The following is a 15932-nucleotide window of genomic DNA, read 5'->3' on the forward strand; positions in this document are numbered from 1 at the left end:
GATGATAAAAAGGAAAATTTTAAAAATATATATATATATATACACATATATAAATTCCTTGGGCTTAGGGATAGAAACCTAAACTGACACTGAAGGACCCCAGTTCCAACTGCTGAAATGACTGAGATCAAAACCCTTCCTAAAAGCAAATGTTGCTATGGAACAAAGATGGGCATTGAAACAGGCAATAGAAATCCAAGGCGGGGAGCTGAGGGCTGAATTAGGGGGCAGAAAAGAAAGGTTGGGATACAGACAGAAAACTTGACCTGAAGTTACAAGAGACTTTAGCAAACAGTCTTTCCTAAGGCCCAGAATCATTGCAGGTCAGCTTCAGGGCTGGGAAATAGCAACTGCTTTGCCAAGCAGCACTTCCTGACCCTCTCACTGGGCGTCTAGTGCCAGACTAGGCAGTGAGGCAGCAAGGGTCTCCTTCAATATGCAGGGATGTGATTTATGTAATGTGGTTATGTAATATCATTATGTAACATCATCACAGTCAGGACAAATTAGAATCTACTCCAGGCTGTACAGAAGCCAGACCTGACTGGGACTTTTTTTGGGTCTCCAAGAAAAGAATTTGGTTCCTTAACCCTGAGACTCTTCCCTGACTATAGGAAGACAGTTGTTTTTTTTTTTTTGGGGGGGGGTAGGGAGTGGGGGAAGTGGAGGGAGGATGCTAACCTTTCCAAGAGCTGATAGGTTCTTTGTGCACCTCCAGGAACTTCACTTGGCTGTGCCCAACCAGCTTTCTTAAGAAGGACTGTGTTCTCTTCAAGGCAATGCTGACATCTACATGAGTGGGCGCTGGTCCTGAGCTACCCAGGCAAGCTTCATCTAGCTTCTAGTCCTCCCACAGAATTCTAGAATTTGAGAGTCTGACGGAACCTCAGTAACCATCTAGTCCAGTTCATCCCTGACAGGAAGCCTCTGTCCAGCACACCTGACCAGTGATTGTTGAGTCTCTGCTTAAAGCCCACCACCTCTTAAGGCAGTCTGCTCTACTTTTGGGTAGTTCTAAGTATTAGAAAGTTTTCCCTGTGTAGCAGCAAGCACCCCAAGCACGTCCTCAGGGTTTGCTGCCCATACAGGTTCTTGGATCTGCTTTGTTAAAGGAAAGCAACTCAAAATGGGTTAACAAGCTTACTTTAATCAGTCAGACATATATCGTTTACCTTGTTCAGGAGAAAAGGTCAGCACCCCAAACTTCAAAGTATACAGGCAGAATTATCAAGACAGAAACAGATCAAGTAGACAGATTTCCAAACTGTCCAACCATTACATCCATACCCAGTCAACATCTGGGTTTCCACATCTGGGTTTTTCAAAGGGGGGGGGAGCCCTGGACAACGGCTTCCCAGAATACAGATCAAATCACAGAACACTTCTCAAAGTGAGCCCCCAAAACAAAGCCTCACATCAGGGTTTATATAGCCTTCTCCTGGCTCAGAGAATGTAACAACATTATTGACCCACTGGCCAATCAAAAAGTATCTATTGAAAAACAAGCCTCCCACCCCAGGCTCCAGGTGCACGTTACCCTAGGGGCAGGGAAGATCTTTAAATCTGCATTTCCATTACACTCTGATAATCAGGCCTAAATTGTCTTCTTCTGCATATTACCCCATGCTTCTGGTTCTGGCTAAATTTAATCCCTTTCAGATTAACCTTTCAGATTCTTGAAGACATCTGTCACTTGCTTGATATCCTCTTCTCTAGGCTAAACCTCCTCCAGCACTTCAAACTCCTCTAGAAATCCTGATGGTATCCTATGTCCAACACAATCTTCCTTAGGGGATTGGAAACTTTGAGTTTACAGGGGCACCTAGGTGGTACAGAGGATAGAGTGCTGGCTCTGGAGTCAGGAGGACCTGAGCTCAAAGCCAGTCTCAGATATTAACTAGCTGTGTGACCCTGGGGAAATGGCTTCACTGTTTGTCTCAGTTCCTCATCTGTAAAATGAGCTCGAGAAGGAAATGGCAAACCCTTCAGTATCTTTGCCAAGAAAACCCCAAATGGGGTCATGAAGAGTCGGACAGGACTGAAACAACTCGATAATAACAAAAGCTCTTTGAGAAGAGCAGGGACTCTCATTTTTCCTCTTTGTATCCTAGCACCTAGGTTACAGCCTTGCACATTTTGGGGGGAACCACACCTGTGAGTTCATTTGTATAGGGAATTCCTAATGAGGGAAACTTTATCAGTAATAATAGTTAGAATCAGCATCTGTTCTGCAACTGAGTCCTAGGGTTAACTCTTTCACATAGGATGTTTGTAATATATGTTTGCTGAATTGGACGTTATAGAACTTTTATTTTTGCAAGATGATTTCACAACAATTATCTCATTTGATCTCCATAGGTCTCTATAATTCAGACCTTTATCTTGGCTTGTTCTGTTTCCTACCTAATCTCTCAGCCTTCAATCTCTACTCAACTCAATCTGTCCTGATCACCACAGCCAGATTAATCTTCCTAAAACATTACATTGATCAAATCATTCCCTATCAAAAACCTCTGATGGTTTGAGGATAACTGGATTCTCTCCTATGACACTGTCATGGCCTTGATTCACATTCTTAGCACCTCCCAACTGGACTATTTTAATAGCTTGCTGGTTGGTTTTCCTGCCTTGAGTCTCTCTCTGCTACAGTGTCTCCTCTACTTAGCTGTCAAATTAATCTTCCTAAAGCACCTGTCTGATCATATCAAGCCCCGCTCCCCCCCCCCCCATTCAGTAAATTCTGGTGGCTATGATTACTAGGATCAAATTAAAAAAAAAAAAATCTAACTGGGAGGGGAAGACCCTCAGGGTTGCTGGCCAAAAGAGAAAGTTACTTTTTACATTTACTCTGAGGCAGGAGGGCCCCCAAAATAGCCATTAAGTGTTGTTTGGGCAGGGAACTATTGTTGTCCAATCTATGAGCTCCAGAGTGAAATGTGTTTAAGGTTTGGTCTTTGAGGAAAAGAAGAAAGTTAAGGAAAGGAAGGAAGAACTCTACCAGTAAACCCCAAGTTGACTAGGCAGCTTGACTCACTTCTTAAAGAGGCCTATTTACTGAATAGGCTTTACCTCACTCAAAATGAGAACCTGAAAAGACCTTAGCCTAAAAGGGCCAGGGTCTCCCATTGCATCCTGAGTCATCTCCAGTTGTTCTGATAAATATCTGGCCACTGGACCCAGATGGCTCTGGAGGAGAAAGTGAGGCTGGTAACCTTGCATGGGGCCTCCCTCACTCAAATCAAAGTCAACTGCAAGTCATATGTCATCTCCCTGATATCATGGTCCTGAAGGACAAACACAAAACACAACCACACAAGGATCAAATATAAAATCCTTTATTTGGCATTCAGAGCCCTTCACAGTATGTCCCTCCTACCTTTCGTCATTTTATGTCTTTTTTTTTTAAAGCAATCAGGATTAAGTCACTGCCCAGAGTCACACAGCTAGTAAGTGTCTGAAGCCAAATTTGAACTTAGGTCCTGATTTCAGGGCCCATGCTTTATCTATTGTGCTACCTCACTGCCCCCTTTCCAGTCATTTTGTACCTTAATCCCATCCCCATCCTTTCCATGATGTTCCCTGTGATCCACTGTCATGGGCCTCCTAGCTGTTCTTTTTAAAGATTATCTGCAGACTCTAGACATTTTCACTGGCTGTTATATACCTGGAATACTCTTCCTAATTTCTGACTTTTAGTTTCCCTGGCTTCAGGTCCCAGTTAAAATCCCACCTTCAGTTTAGAAACCTTTCTGGATTCCCCTTAATGCCAGTGGCTTCCTTCTCTTGATCATCTCCAATTTATCCTGTCTATTTCTTGTTTGTACATAGTTGTTTTCATGCTGTCTTTCCACTATGAGACTGTGAGCTCCTTCAGGTCAGGGACTACTGCCTGATATCCTTCATATCTCCACTGCTTATCACAGTGCTTGGCACAAGATAGGCACTTGATAAATGCCTATTGATTGACTACAGTCTGGTTCTAATTTACCTTTTCAACTTTCTCTCTCACACTACTCCCTTAGTGGATGCTCCATTTTAACCAGAGGGATCAACTCATCATTTCTCAAATATGCCTTTTGAATTCCAGCTTCCACACCTTTGTTTACAGTGTTCCTTTATAGCAAGGCCTCCTATACATGTTGAGGGCTACTCCCCACCCAAAGCATAAGAGTGTCCTTGTATGGCTCAAAGGAAAGTAGAATAGACCTCTCTAGCTTCTTTTCCCCTACCCTCCCCCCACTGAGAATTTAATTTCTGGGGGTTGTGGTAGGAAGAAGCAGGAAGTTGGGGCTAGATGGCTTGGTCACTTTGCTTTCCTCAAGAGAGGGAGCACCAGGTTAGAATTATATCTATCTGCTCACTTAAATATTACTAGTCTAAGGTACTAGACAATCTAGTTTTCTAACTAGTGATTAGATAATCTAACTTTTGACTACTGTTTCATTATTGGGAGGAAAAAAGACCCCAAGCTTTGTATCCAAGGCTTTTGACCCCCTTTTCCACCAAATACCAATGCCACAATGAATATATATAACACTTAACCTCAAAACCTATTTATCCAAATTGGTAGCAAAATAGACGTCAAAAAAGAATACACATGAGAATAAATACCAGACAATATAGAGTGAAGGAACTCTACCTTCAGGAGCAAGGTAACTCAGCTCAACCAAGAGAGACTCCCAGATTTCACCCAAAGGGAAGTTCCTCTAAATCTCTAGTGCAGATAGAGATAGTAGAGATTGCCAGCTCTTTTCATGTTTTCCCAGACTTGTTTCCTTTAGCAGCCTGAAATGGAGTTAGCATCATCCTTTTTTTTTTTTCTCTCTAAGCTGGAAGCCAGAAGTGCCCAAAGTGCCTCAAAGCCTGAAGAGACTCAGCAAGCCAAAGAAGGTCCCAAGAAATTTGACCTCTTCTACCAACTCTGCCCCAACCCTTGTGCAGGGCAGGGCATTGATCTCCAACCAGTGAGAAGGCTCCATACCAATGGGCTTTGGGTCTGGGGATACACCTTCTGATGAAAACTCTGCCCCTCTTTAAGAGCCCATTTCAGTTTCTACCACTTCTGTAAGGCCATCCCAAATCACCCTACTTCATCCTCTCCTCTGAAGGACTATAGCATTCACTTGGCATGCTACCATCTACTGCCTTGGTACTTGTCTTTTAGGCATATATGTCTTAACTCCTTAACTAAAGTATAAGTTCTTTGAAGGTGGGAACTTTGTCTTATATTTCTTTTTACCTTCCATGACAATTAACACAGTGTTTGGACACAATAGACATTCAGTAAGTATGTGGTGATAGATTGATAGCCCAGTGAATACTAGAGATAAATCTGGTTCAAAGTCTTAGTTCATATTTTTTCCCCTTGTGCTTTCCATTCTAGCCAAACTGGACCACTAGCTCTTTTCTAATTCCTGTACTCTCTCTTCAGTTTAGTCACCAAAGTCATCCTATAAAAATGGAATGCACTTCTGCTTTATTTCTACCTAATGATCTCTTCCTTTCAGATCTAATTCAGGTCCCGGCTTTTCCATGAAACTTCCCCCAATTCTCTGAGCTGAAAGTGACATTTCCAGATTTCCTCAGAGTGCTTTGTTTAGATCATTGTGCCCTCTGTTCTTACCACATTCTACCATATTTTTTGCACTGACTTCCCCATACCTGGATTGCATTCTTTCTTCACTTTCACCTTGAAGAATCCCTGGTTTCCTTGAAAACCCAGCCCAAGGGTCATCTTCTAAACAAGACCTTTCTTGATTCCCCCAGCTGCCAGTGCTCTTCCTCCCAGAACCTCCAGGTACTCATTTGGTATGTGTTATCCACATCTTTGTCAATTCATCCATCAGTCATTCAGTATCTCCCCTGTCTGAATGTAAGATCTGGATGGTGGGGGCTATGCTACCTCTATCTTTGTATTCTCAGAATTTAGCACAGGGCTTGACACGTAGTACATGCTTAATAAATGTTTAACTGATTGATTCATTATGCTTATTTGTGTATATCACATAAACCCCATAAGACTGTAAATTACTTGAAGGCAGGGAATGTACTGTTTTTCAACAACAGATTTCTGAGACCTAACAGTTCCTTATACAAATCAGAAAATGGTTGCATTGAATAGTACACCTTAGATTATTCTGCAATAACGACTTAAATTTACACAATGCTTTTAGAATTGGAAAAGAATTGTACAAACATTATTTCATATAATCTTCCCCCAAATCCTGTGAGGTAGGCACTATAATTATCTCCATTTTTCTGAGGAAATTGAAGTTTAAAGAGATTAAATGACTTATGAAGGTTAACAAACTAGAAACTGGCTCAGGTGGTATTCAAACCCATATCTTCCTGACTTTAGCACTACAGCCTATCTGTGTCATACTTTCCAGTATGTGTGCTAGCCTCATTTCACTAGCTGAACTAAGCTTTTTGCAGACAGGAATCATACTATCGATTTTTTTTTTTACATCCCCCTTACTGTTCAGCACAGTAATGGACACATTGTTTTTATATCTGGATCCATGATTTCATTGATATAAGGAACGCCCAATCTGGAAACTCTTTTTTACCAGTACTGCTCAGCCTCTCCTGTGCAAAATTCTTAGAGAACTGTCTGGGCCTATGAGAGGTTAAGTGACTTGCCCTTGGTCACTTAGCTAGTATATATCGGAGGCAAGACTTCTACCCAGATCTTTCTGCCTCAAGGTCAACTTTCTACCCCCTCTATCATGCTGCCTCTCAATAGAAACATAGACAGTAAAGGAAAATACTGTGTTTGTCCTCTGTGTGTCTCCCCAACTAAACTGTAAATTAAATGAGGATAAGAATTACAAATAAGATAATATGTATAATGTAATAATATAATAATTTGGGCCAAATAAGATGATATGTGTAAAGTATTTTCCAAACTTTAAAGTACTATATAAATGCATTTGTTTTAAGGGTTTGTTTGTTTTTCTCAATGGGAGAGCGAAAGAAAATAAAATTGTTTTAATTGGAAAATAATAAAATTTTAAAAGGTGCTATATAGATGTCAGCTGTTGTATCCTCTACAGGCCTAGTTCAGGGGTGAGTAAAAATTCATTAAGTGACAGACATTTAATTAAAGCCCTCTTCCTGGTTTTAGTCTTTAGACTCTAGCAAACCCTTCTGAATTTGCCCTTTTTGTTTGGGAATATTGGAGAAATCTTGTGGGATTAGGAACACTCTGAGCGTAAACTTTCATTGTCCAGGGCTGAGAAGACATAGATTAAGCTGAAAGTGTACTGATGCCAGGACATCTCCTACCAGTCTTTCTTTGTTGTTATTGGTCCTGATTCTTTTGAGGGGTCTGGTCCCTTGAGCCACTGAATCTCTTGGTTCAGGTTTATAGCATTAAACATGAACAAGACTCCCCATTTTATTCCTCAGGCTCTGATTCTAGGGATTTTGTTTCCTTCTGGTTAGCTCACCATATCCCAGCCTCCAGTCTACTACCATAGGCCTGTCTCTTACTAGTAGAGAAACGGCAACTCTATGTAGACAAGTGGCAGTGACCTCGCTGCCCACTTCTGGGGCTTTGTCTCTGGGAGAAAGTGGGAAAAAACATTCTTTTGCTCTCTCCAACTGTTTTGCCCAGAATAGGGGTGGGTGGTTTGCCCTGGGAGGAGCTGTGGAGTTGAATATGCATTGACTTCCAGGAATATGGGGGAGGGGAACACTTGGACTCAGGGAAAGTTGGGAGTGGTTCAAGTGTCAGAGTGCTGGAGGGGCTAGGACTGAAAGAAAATTTTATAAGCAACAGATCAGATGCCATGTTATAGGGAAGTCCCATAAATCCAAGCAATGGGGTACAGGGAAAGTTCTCTGGACTATTGATGTTTGGACATTTACTTTTTGATTCACCCTGCTGGTAGTGCCATGATTCAGGGTTGAATGGAAAGATCAGAAATAAAGAATTTGAAGGGATGTTGGGGGCTGTCTCATTTCTGACTACCTTATTTTATATATAAGGAACTTAGGCCCAGAGATTAGGGAGAAGCAGGCCCTGAATTCAAATCCAGATCCTCTGACTTCCAACTCTAGCATTTTGCACACTGTATCACACTCTCTAAGCTATTTAATTTGGTGAAAAAAGAAGCTAAGGTAGGCAAGGAACCCCTAAGAGATACTGAAGTTGAAAGTAGTAATGGCCACCACTGAATTTGTGAGGGAGTCTGGGGTTCAGTTTGATGTAAGTTTTATGTTCTTGACAGAAATGATAATTTAGTGGTGACTGTGTTTATGAGATGACATCACGACATAAATCTTGGTGGGAAAGGAATTTGGTTTGTTTGCAAGATTTCCTGTCTGTACGATGGAGACTTGGAAACAGAGTTTGGCAGTGCTACTAGGAAAGCCTAGGGAGCATGATTAAAGAGAGAGGAACTGAAGCAAAAAAGGGCTTAAGAAGTAACTAAGGAGAGAAGGAATGAGAAATCTGTTGGAGTATCAAGAGGTAGGGAAAGACTTAGTCATCCTCTACACCTAGATCACCCTTCCAAAAGCCCAGCTCAAGGTTCCCCTCATCCACAATGCCTTCCTTGATTTCACCAACTTCACCCTTTTAGAACTTCTTATTACATTTGAAAAATAGAGCATACAACTTAAATATTATGTTGAACTAGCTACTCTTATTGCTACCTGTGTTTTAGTCTAGTCTCCCCACCCTTGTTGTGGGCTCGAGGATAGGAACTTTGCCTTATGGTTCTTAAAGCATCACAGAATTAGGGCCAGAAGAGACTATAAAGGACATGAGTCCAACGTCCTCATTTTACAGAAAAGGAAACAGGTGCCAAGCTATTAAATGATGTCCTCAGGGTCACACAGGTATTATATGCCTAGGTAGAATTTGAACTTGGGCCTTTCTGACTCCAGGTCCAGCACTGACCACTAATATCTATGGCTTTGAGAGTTGCCCTTGAGAGGGAAAAGTGAATTGACCATGACTACACAATTACTAAGTGTCAGAGAAGGGATTTGAACCTAGGTCTTCCTGACATCCCTCATACTGGGCAGGTTTTTAACAAATACACCAGAATTTACATATGCAAATGTGAGTATTAAGGTTGTTACTTTTGGAGGTTACACACCTATGCCAGCAATGTGGCCTTCACTTAAAGTAAGAAACCTCTCTTACAGAACTACCTCCAGTTGCCAATTTAGGAGCCACAGGAGAAAAAAAAAAATGTATCCTTACTTTAGGACTCTATCTTGTTGATTGCAAACAAACCCCAAACAAAAAAGCCTCCTCTACCTAGTTAAATCATTTATTTTATTCATCAGGTGTGGCTCCAAAAGATTTTTTTAGCTGTTTAAAAATAGAAACAAACCACAATGATCCTCAGAGGCTGAAGATTTACAAACGCTGAGGTTATTCAAGAGGCATGGTGGTAGAGTGGCAAGGAGGGCCTAAGTTCCAATCCTGCTTGTGACCTGTTTGACCTCAGACAAGTTACTCAATTTCATCTACAAAAGGAGTTGGACTAGATGACCTCACAGGTCACTTCAAGTTCTAGATCACACACACACACACATACACACACACCCCTCAGACTCTGATGTAACTCCAGGAGTTTCAAGGACATTTTGATCAATGACTCCATCCTTGGAATTAATGTCAAGCTCCCTCTGGAGTCTACTTTAAGGTTATAGCATTCATAAGTATCTAAATTCTTATGCTTGTTCAAATATCAGCCCTATTATTTTGTCCTCATACCCTATAAAAGTTAGCTCACTGTCTCTTCTGCTCCACTTTTGTTCTCCCATCAGTTCCAAATCCCCTTCTCTGCCTGAGAAGCAGAGGCTCTGGCTGTGAGCACTGACCATCTAGGAGAAACAAGGCTTTGGAATGCTTAGGCTGGAAACATCTCAGGTATGGGAGCCTTCTTCCTCCTTTGTGCTCTGCATGGAGCTAGTCATAGGTGGCAAAAATGGGTCAGAGGTTTCAGGGAGGGGCCTTGGAGGAATTCCAGGTTGGGGCATAGAGACCCATGGTATAGAGCTCAGATAACTGGTTGATACTGCTACAGTCAAAGATGAAAGGGCCTCCTATACCCACAGACTCTCCCTCTGCATTTCCCATCTGTGAACCATTACCATCTGCTAAAAGAGGAATGGAAAGGAAAACTGGCCCTCCTCAGCTAGAGGCAAGGGCCACTATCTAGGCTCAGTAAATTAGTAAATTTCAAACTGTATGATTTTGGCCAAATGAATGGGTTGTTCTTGCTTTCTAATGGGATGCAGGGGAACGGGAGTAAGTGCTGTGATGAGGTAAGGGACTGTCTTACTCTGGTTGGCTCTTAGTGTTTTGCAAGAAAAATACCATTATCTGAGAACCTGAAGGCTTACAGAGGAGGTCAGGAGAAGCCAAGGGAGCTACCTATCAAATAGGTGACCCAACTTCCCTTACCCCTTGATTGGCCAAGGCAAGAAAGCCACAGCATCTACCAATCTTACAGCCCCCAAACGTTCAGATTTTATTTTTAATGACACATCAAATACACAGGTGACTACCCTCCCCCCCTTTTTGGAACAGACTCCTGTCCCCTTTTTTGAGGGGGAAGGGAGAATCCTACAACTTTGAAGGGTAGTGAAGAAGGCATGGAAGAGCAACCAGTAGGGAGTGTATTCTGTTCTGCATTCCCTCCAAGTTCTGTAGTCTCCCCATTTGGTTCAGCCTGGCTCTCCAGTCTCCTTTGGTCAGCTAACTCACTTCCATCCCCCAACACCCAAGGCTCCACGTTGATGTAGAATGTTCCAGACAGAAAAGAACCTTAGAGTTCATTCAGTCTAACCCCCTCCTTTTGCAGATGCAAACCTGAGTCTGATAGAGATTCTCTCTGGGTCATCCTCACTCAGACGGGGTGTTCTCCAAGCTCTTAAGCATCTAGCAGGTAGGGAGAGAAGGAAGGAGAGTGGTGGGGTGAAGGGTAGCTGCAGGTGGCTAAGAGACAGAACAGAGGTGATATGTAGAAAAACCGAAGGTGGACAAGGAGGCCAAAGGACGGAGGGCAGCACGGGAACCTCTGAGCAATAGGAAAGCAGAGCAGTCATAATGGAGATAACCACAAGGGACCTGATCTTCAGTCAGGTAAGAGAGGGTGCTGAGGGGCCGGACAGAGATGGGATATAGGGCTCTGTTCCATTTAGAGAAAAAGCGGTGTTGGGGCAGGCACTGTGGGGACAGGCCAGGTTGGGCTTGGCAGGCTGGGGTCAAGATGAGAGATTTCGCCGTGGGTGCGCTGGTGCCTGGCCAGATGAGTCTTGCGGCTGAAGCTCTTGCCACACTGCGAGCAGGGGAAGGGGCGGGAGCCGGTGTGGACTGCCTGATGGCGTATCAGATTGGTTTTAGAACTGAAGCAGCGAGAGCAGACTGTACAGGCGTGGGGGCGGCTCCCGGTGTGTACAGCTTGGTGGCGGCCCAGGTGTGACTTTCGGCTAAAGCCCCGACCACATTGGGCGCAGGCAAAGGGTCGGGCGCCGCTGTGCACCTTGGTGTGCGCAGCGAGGTTGGGGCGGGAGCCGAAGCGACGGCCGCACTGGGTACAGGCAAAGGGACGTTCACCCGTGTGCACGCGCCGGTGCCTCGTCAGGTGCTGCCCGTGGGAGAAGCCGCGCCCGCAATCTGGACAGCGGAAGGGCCGCTCGCCAGCGTGGGTCCTCTGGTGTGCTACCAGCCCTGGGCGCTGGCTGAAGCTTTTCCCGCAGTGAGTACAGGCAAAGGCCTTGATGGTGGCGTGGGCCGCCGCTGCCGCCCCAGGGGGGCGCCGCTCACCCTGGCTCCGCGGGCGCTCTGAGAACCCTAAGGGGCGGCTCCCGCGGTGCACCCGCTGGTGCGAGGCCAAGTTCTTCTTCCAGCCGAAGTCCTTTCCGCAGTCTGCGCAGGGGAAGGCCTTAGGCCCTGGAGGGGCTGTGGACGCATCCTGGCACAAGGGGTCAGTGCTCTGCGGCTGCGGAGGTGGAGGCGGGGCAGGGCCTGGCGCGTGCACCCGCCGGTGGCGCACCAGGTGCTGCTTGTGGGTGAAGCTACGGCCGCACTCGGTGCATTGGTAGGGTCGCTCACCAGTGTGGATGCGCTGGTGGCGGATCAGGTGCGTCTTCTTACGAAAGCGCTTTTCACACTCAGCGCAGGGGAAGGGCCTCTCTCCAGTGTGCGTTTTCTGGTGGGAGCCCAGGTGGATCTTCTGGCTGAAGCGCTTCCCGCATTCCTCGCAGGGGTAGGGCCTCTCGCCAGTGTGCGTGCGGAGGTGGCGGGTCAGGTGAGCCTTCTTGCTAAAGCGCTTACCGCATTCCGGGCACGGAAAGGGTCGCTCGCCCCGGTGGCTGCGCAGGTGGGCCAGCAGGTGGGTGCGCTGGGAGAAGCTGCGGCCGCAGTCTGGGCAAGCACACGGGCCCTCGCCCCGGTGCAGCCTCTGGTGCAGCCGAAGGGTCAATTGGTCCCGGAAGCGTCGTTCGCACTCGCCACAGCCGTAGGGTTTCTCCAGGACCTGGGGCCAGGATGCCAAAGCCAGCCCACTTAGAGGCGCCGGGGCTCCAGGTTCCAGTTTACAGGCCGTGGCCACAGCCGCCAGAGGTCCTAGGTCGGTGGGCAAGAAGGGGCCGTTGGGAAGTAAGTGGGGGAGGTGTTGCGGCCAGGCAACCTCCTCTTCCTCTCCCTGGTCCTCATCCTCCACCTTCACCTTCCGGATCATCCAGTCTTCTAGAAAATTAAGTCAAGGAATAGTATTGATACTTTCTTTTTTTTTTTGTTTTACTGACTTTTTTTTTTTCACATTGCTATAATTTCCTAGTAGTCTCCCCCACTCACTCCCCCTCCCTGCCCCAACTCTTTCTTGTTACAAGACAATTAACTAAATCATTGATGTTTAACACCCTGTGCCCCATTCTCCACCTTCAGTCTACCAGCACGGCTTTTGCCTCATTCGATCTTCACAACAACCCTGTGAGGGAGGTGCTGTTTTGATCTCCATTTTAAAACAGAAGAAACTAAGAGAGATTAGGTGACTTGCCCAGGATCATAAAGTAGCAAGTGTCTGAATTCATATTTGAACTCAAGTTTTCCTGACTCTAGGACTTAACTCCAGTCACAGCTGCTTCCCAGTATCTCCTCATTGTTGAAGCAACAAGAGGCAATGCATTGATCTGAGTTCTGAAGTCAGACAGACTTTTGTTTTACTTTTAAATGAATTTACATTTAATTAATCACAACAAAATCTACATACATTTGGAAAAGAATAACACGTGTGCATTATGTCCATAGAAGGTATGATTGCTTATTTATTATAATGACTCAGGTAATGAGATTCTACGTGTAGTATATTTCATATCCCTTCTCTCAATGTGTCTGCGACCCTCTGGTTGGACACTACCTGAGGAGGTGATTTCTGAGTTCCTTTTCAGTGGTAAGAACAGAATTTGGACTGAGGAAGACCCAGGATTCCTAGGTGTTCTGATACTCACTAGCTGTATAAAATGTAGGTGATAAACAGACTTTTCCAACGAGTTGTCTATACAATGTTCCTCTACTCCTTCACAATTTCTCCTCAAACTCCACCCTGTTCTATCCTCCGCAGCCTGTCTAATAAAACTATTCTCTACATGGTCACCAATGACGTCATCGACAAATCCAGCCTCCTTTTTTTAGTCTGCATTCCCTTGACCTATCTGTAGCATCTGACATTGATGACCTCCTCTTTTTGGAACTCGTCTCCCTTGGCATCCCTGACACTACATTATTGTGCTTCTGTTGCCTCCCTGACATTTCCACCTGTTAGGTCCTGTCTTTACTCCAAACTCATCTTTACTGAAAAATCTGCTCACCCCCTCCTAACCTTCTATTTCTGTAAAAGGCATCACCTTTCAGTCACTCATTCAGGCTTGAAACATGGGAGCCAGATTTGACTTTTTACTGTTTCTTCATCTCCCCTTCACTGTCATGTTGATTTTGGGTGAAGAAGGAAGAGCACCAGGCCTGAATTTAAAACTCAGCCTTAGGCACTTATTAGGCAAGCTACTAACCTCTGTTTGCCTCAATTTCCTTAACTGTAAAATGGGGATAATAACAGCACCTATGTTCCAGGGTTGTTATGAGGATCAAATGAGATAATAATTGTAAAGTACTTGGTAACTGTTATTATTATTTTTCGTTCATACTGTATTATTGCCTGGCACATAGGAAGAGCTATAATAAGTAACATTATTTCACCTTACTCCTTGTCCTTCCTGTTCCTACTGCTACCACCTTAGTCTAAACCTAAACTTTTTATTGCTTATCACCCTTTTCATCTCAGCCTTTCAGAACTTTAATCTTCCTTCAAGGCTTAACTGAGGTGGCACCTGCTTCAGGAAGCCTTTTGTGATCCTCTCAGTTATTACGGTTCTCTGTGTCTATAAACACTCCTGCAGCTCTTTATCTGATCTCCCCTGGTATAATACTTTGCCAGCCTAGGAGATAGGAAATATCTGGGTTCGAAACCAGCCTCTGATGCTGTATGACCCAGGCAAACCACTTAGCCACTTCAAGATTCTGTTTTATTATCTGGGTTGTTGCAAGGCTCAAATAATGGATAAAGTGCTTTGCAAATCTTAAAGCCAAATAGAAATCCCAAATATTATTTACTCCCTATCCTGTATTATACTTATCTCAATTAGACAGTTACTGGCTTTTGGGGGGAAACTGGGGAAGGTGTTTTTGTATTCCCATGTCTCAAACAGTGCTTTGCATAGAGTAGGCATTTAATAATGGCAGATGTTGAAGTCTATACACAGCTGAACCCGGGGTCAGTAAGAACTGGGTTCAAATCTTCCCTGAGACACTTACTGGCTGTGTGACCCTAGGCAAGTCACTTCACGTTTGCCTCAGTTTCTCATCTGTAAAATGGGGATAATAACAGCAACTACCTTGCAGCATTGTGAGGCTCAAATAAGATAACATTTGTAAAGTGCCTGGTGCACAGTAGGAGCTTATTCCCTTTCCTAGATGTTAATGAATTGAATTCACTGTTGCATATATAGACTATCCATCCAAAAAAGGTCCACTGAGTTACTCTTCCTAAAATGCTATTTTTAATTATATCACTTGTTCATTCAAAAACATTCAATCGTTTCCTATTGCATCTAAAATAATCTCCCTCTGAAATCTCATCCTACATATTTTGTGTATCATTTAGCATGCTGTTGACTCGTATTAACTTTTTCTGTATCTGTATCTTTTCACTCAGACTGCATTTCAAGCTTCTGGAGGGCAAAGATGGTGTCTGCTGCTCCCTGTGCATCCCCCACATTACTTAATGTAACCTGTACCTGTGTAGGTGTAGCTTTGTTGGATGAAAGAAGAGACACAGGGCAGACAGACATGAGGGTGATGGCTGTCTGAAGGGGAAAGGGGGGATGGATGTCATTAAGGGGCCTGGTGAATCAATGGCCTTGAGGAGTGAGAATTAGGGTCCAATGATAGCTGCTTACTGACTGTGTGTGTGATCACATTGAGTGGGAGCCTTAGCAATAAATATTTGCAAGTGTGTAATGAATAAGAAGTACTGAAAAACTAGTCCCCCTTGGCATCAAAATAAAGTAATATCTCTTTGAATTCCTGTTGTCTTTATTTTCTTTAGTACTTGGCACTTCTGCTGCCACCTCACGGTTAATTTAATACTCTTTTCACTAAACCAGAATGTAAACTCTTGGAGGGCAGGCCATAGAATGGAGCACTGGGAGGAGAAAGGGGAAGATTTCCATTGTTAGGGAAACCCTGAGGGGATCCAAGGGGGAATATCAGGGTTTGCTTATTTTTTCTTTAGGGTCAATGCCCTGTAATTACTACTTTCTTAGACAGTGGCATTTCAAGATCTTTCCGAGAAAGAAGTATGTGCTTAGGGGGAGGAGGGTTAGTTTAACTCTGGGTTATCAAAAAG

At 44.2% G+C, this 15932-nt stretch overlaps 1 protein-coding gene across 4 annotated transcripts in view; it reads right to left on the reverse strand.

Moving 5' to 3' along the window:
• Nucleotides 1–10472: 10472 nt before the first annotated feature.
• The window catches only part of ZNF467 (zinc finger protein 467), a 10067-nt gene continuing 4607 nt past the window's right edge, over nucleotides 10473–15932 (reverse strand). For all 4 annotated transcript variants that reach the window (XM_069083198.1, XM_069083193.1, XM_069083203.1 and 1 more), the window contains exon 4: nucleotides 10473–12718. In XM_069083198.1, coding sequence (XP_068939299.1) covers nucleotides 11166–12718 — 1553 coding nt within the window. In that variant the 3' untranslated portion in view covers nucleotides 10473–11165. The remainder of the gene's footprint in view (nucleotides 12719–15932) is intronic.

Source organism: Petaurus breviceps, unplaced genomic scaffold, assembly GCF_028583685.1.
Source record: "Petaurus breviceps papuanus isolate PSGF00001 unplaced genomic scaffold, PetGlider_PUasm1.0 115, whole genome shotgun sequence".
NCBI lineage: Eukaryota > Metazoa > Chordata > Mammalia > Diprotodontia > Petauridae > Petaurus > Petaurus breviceps.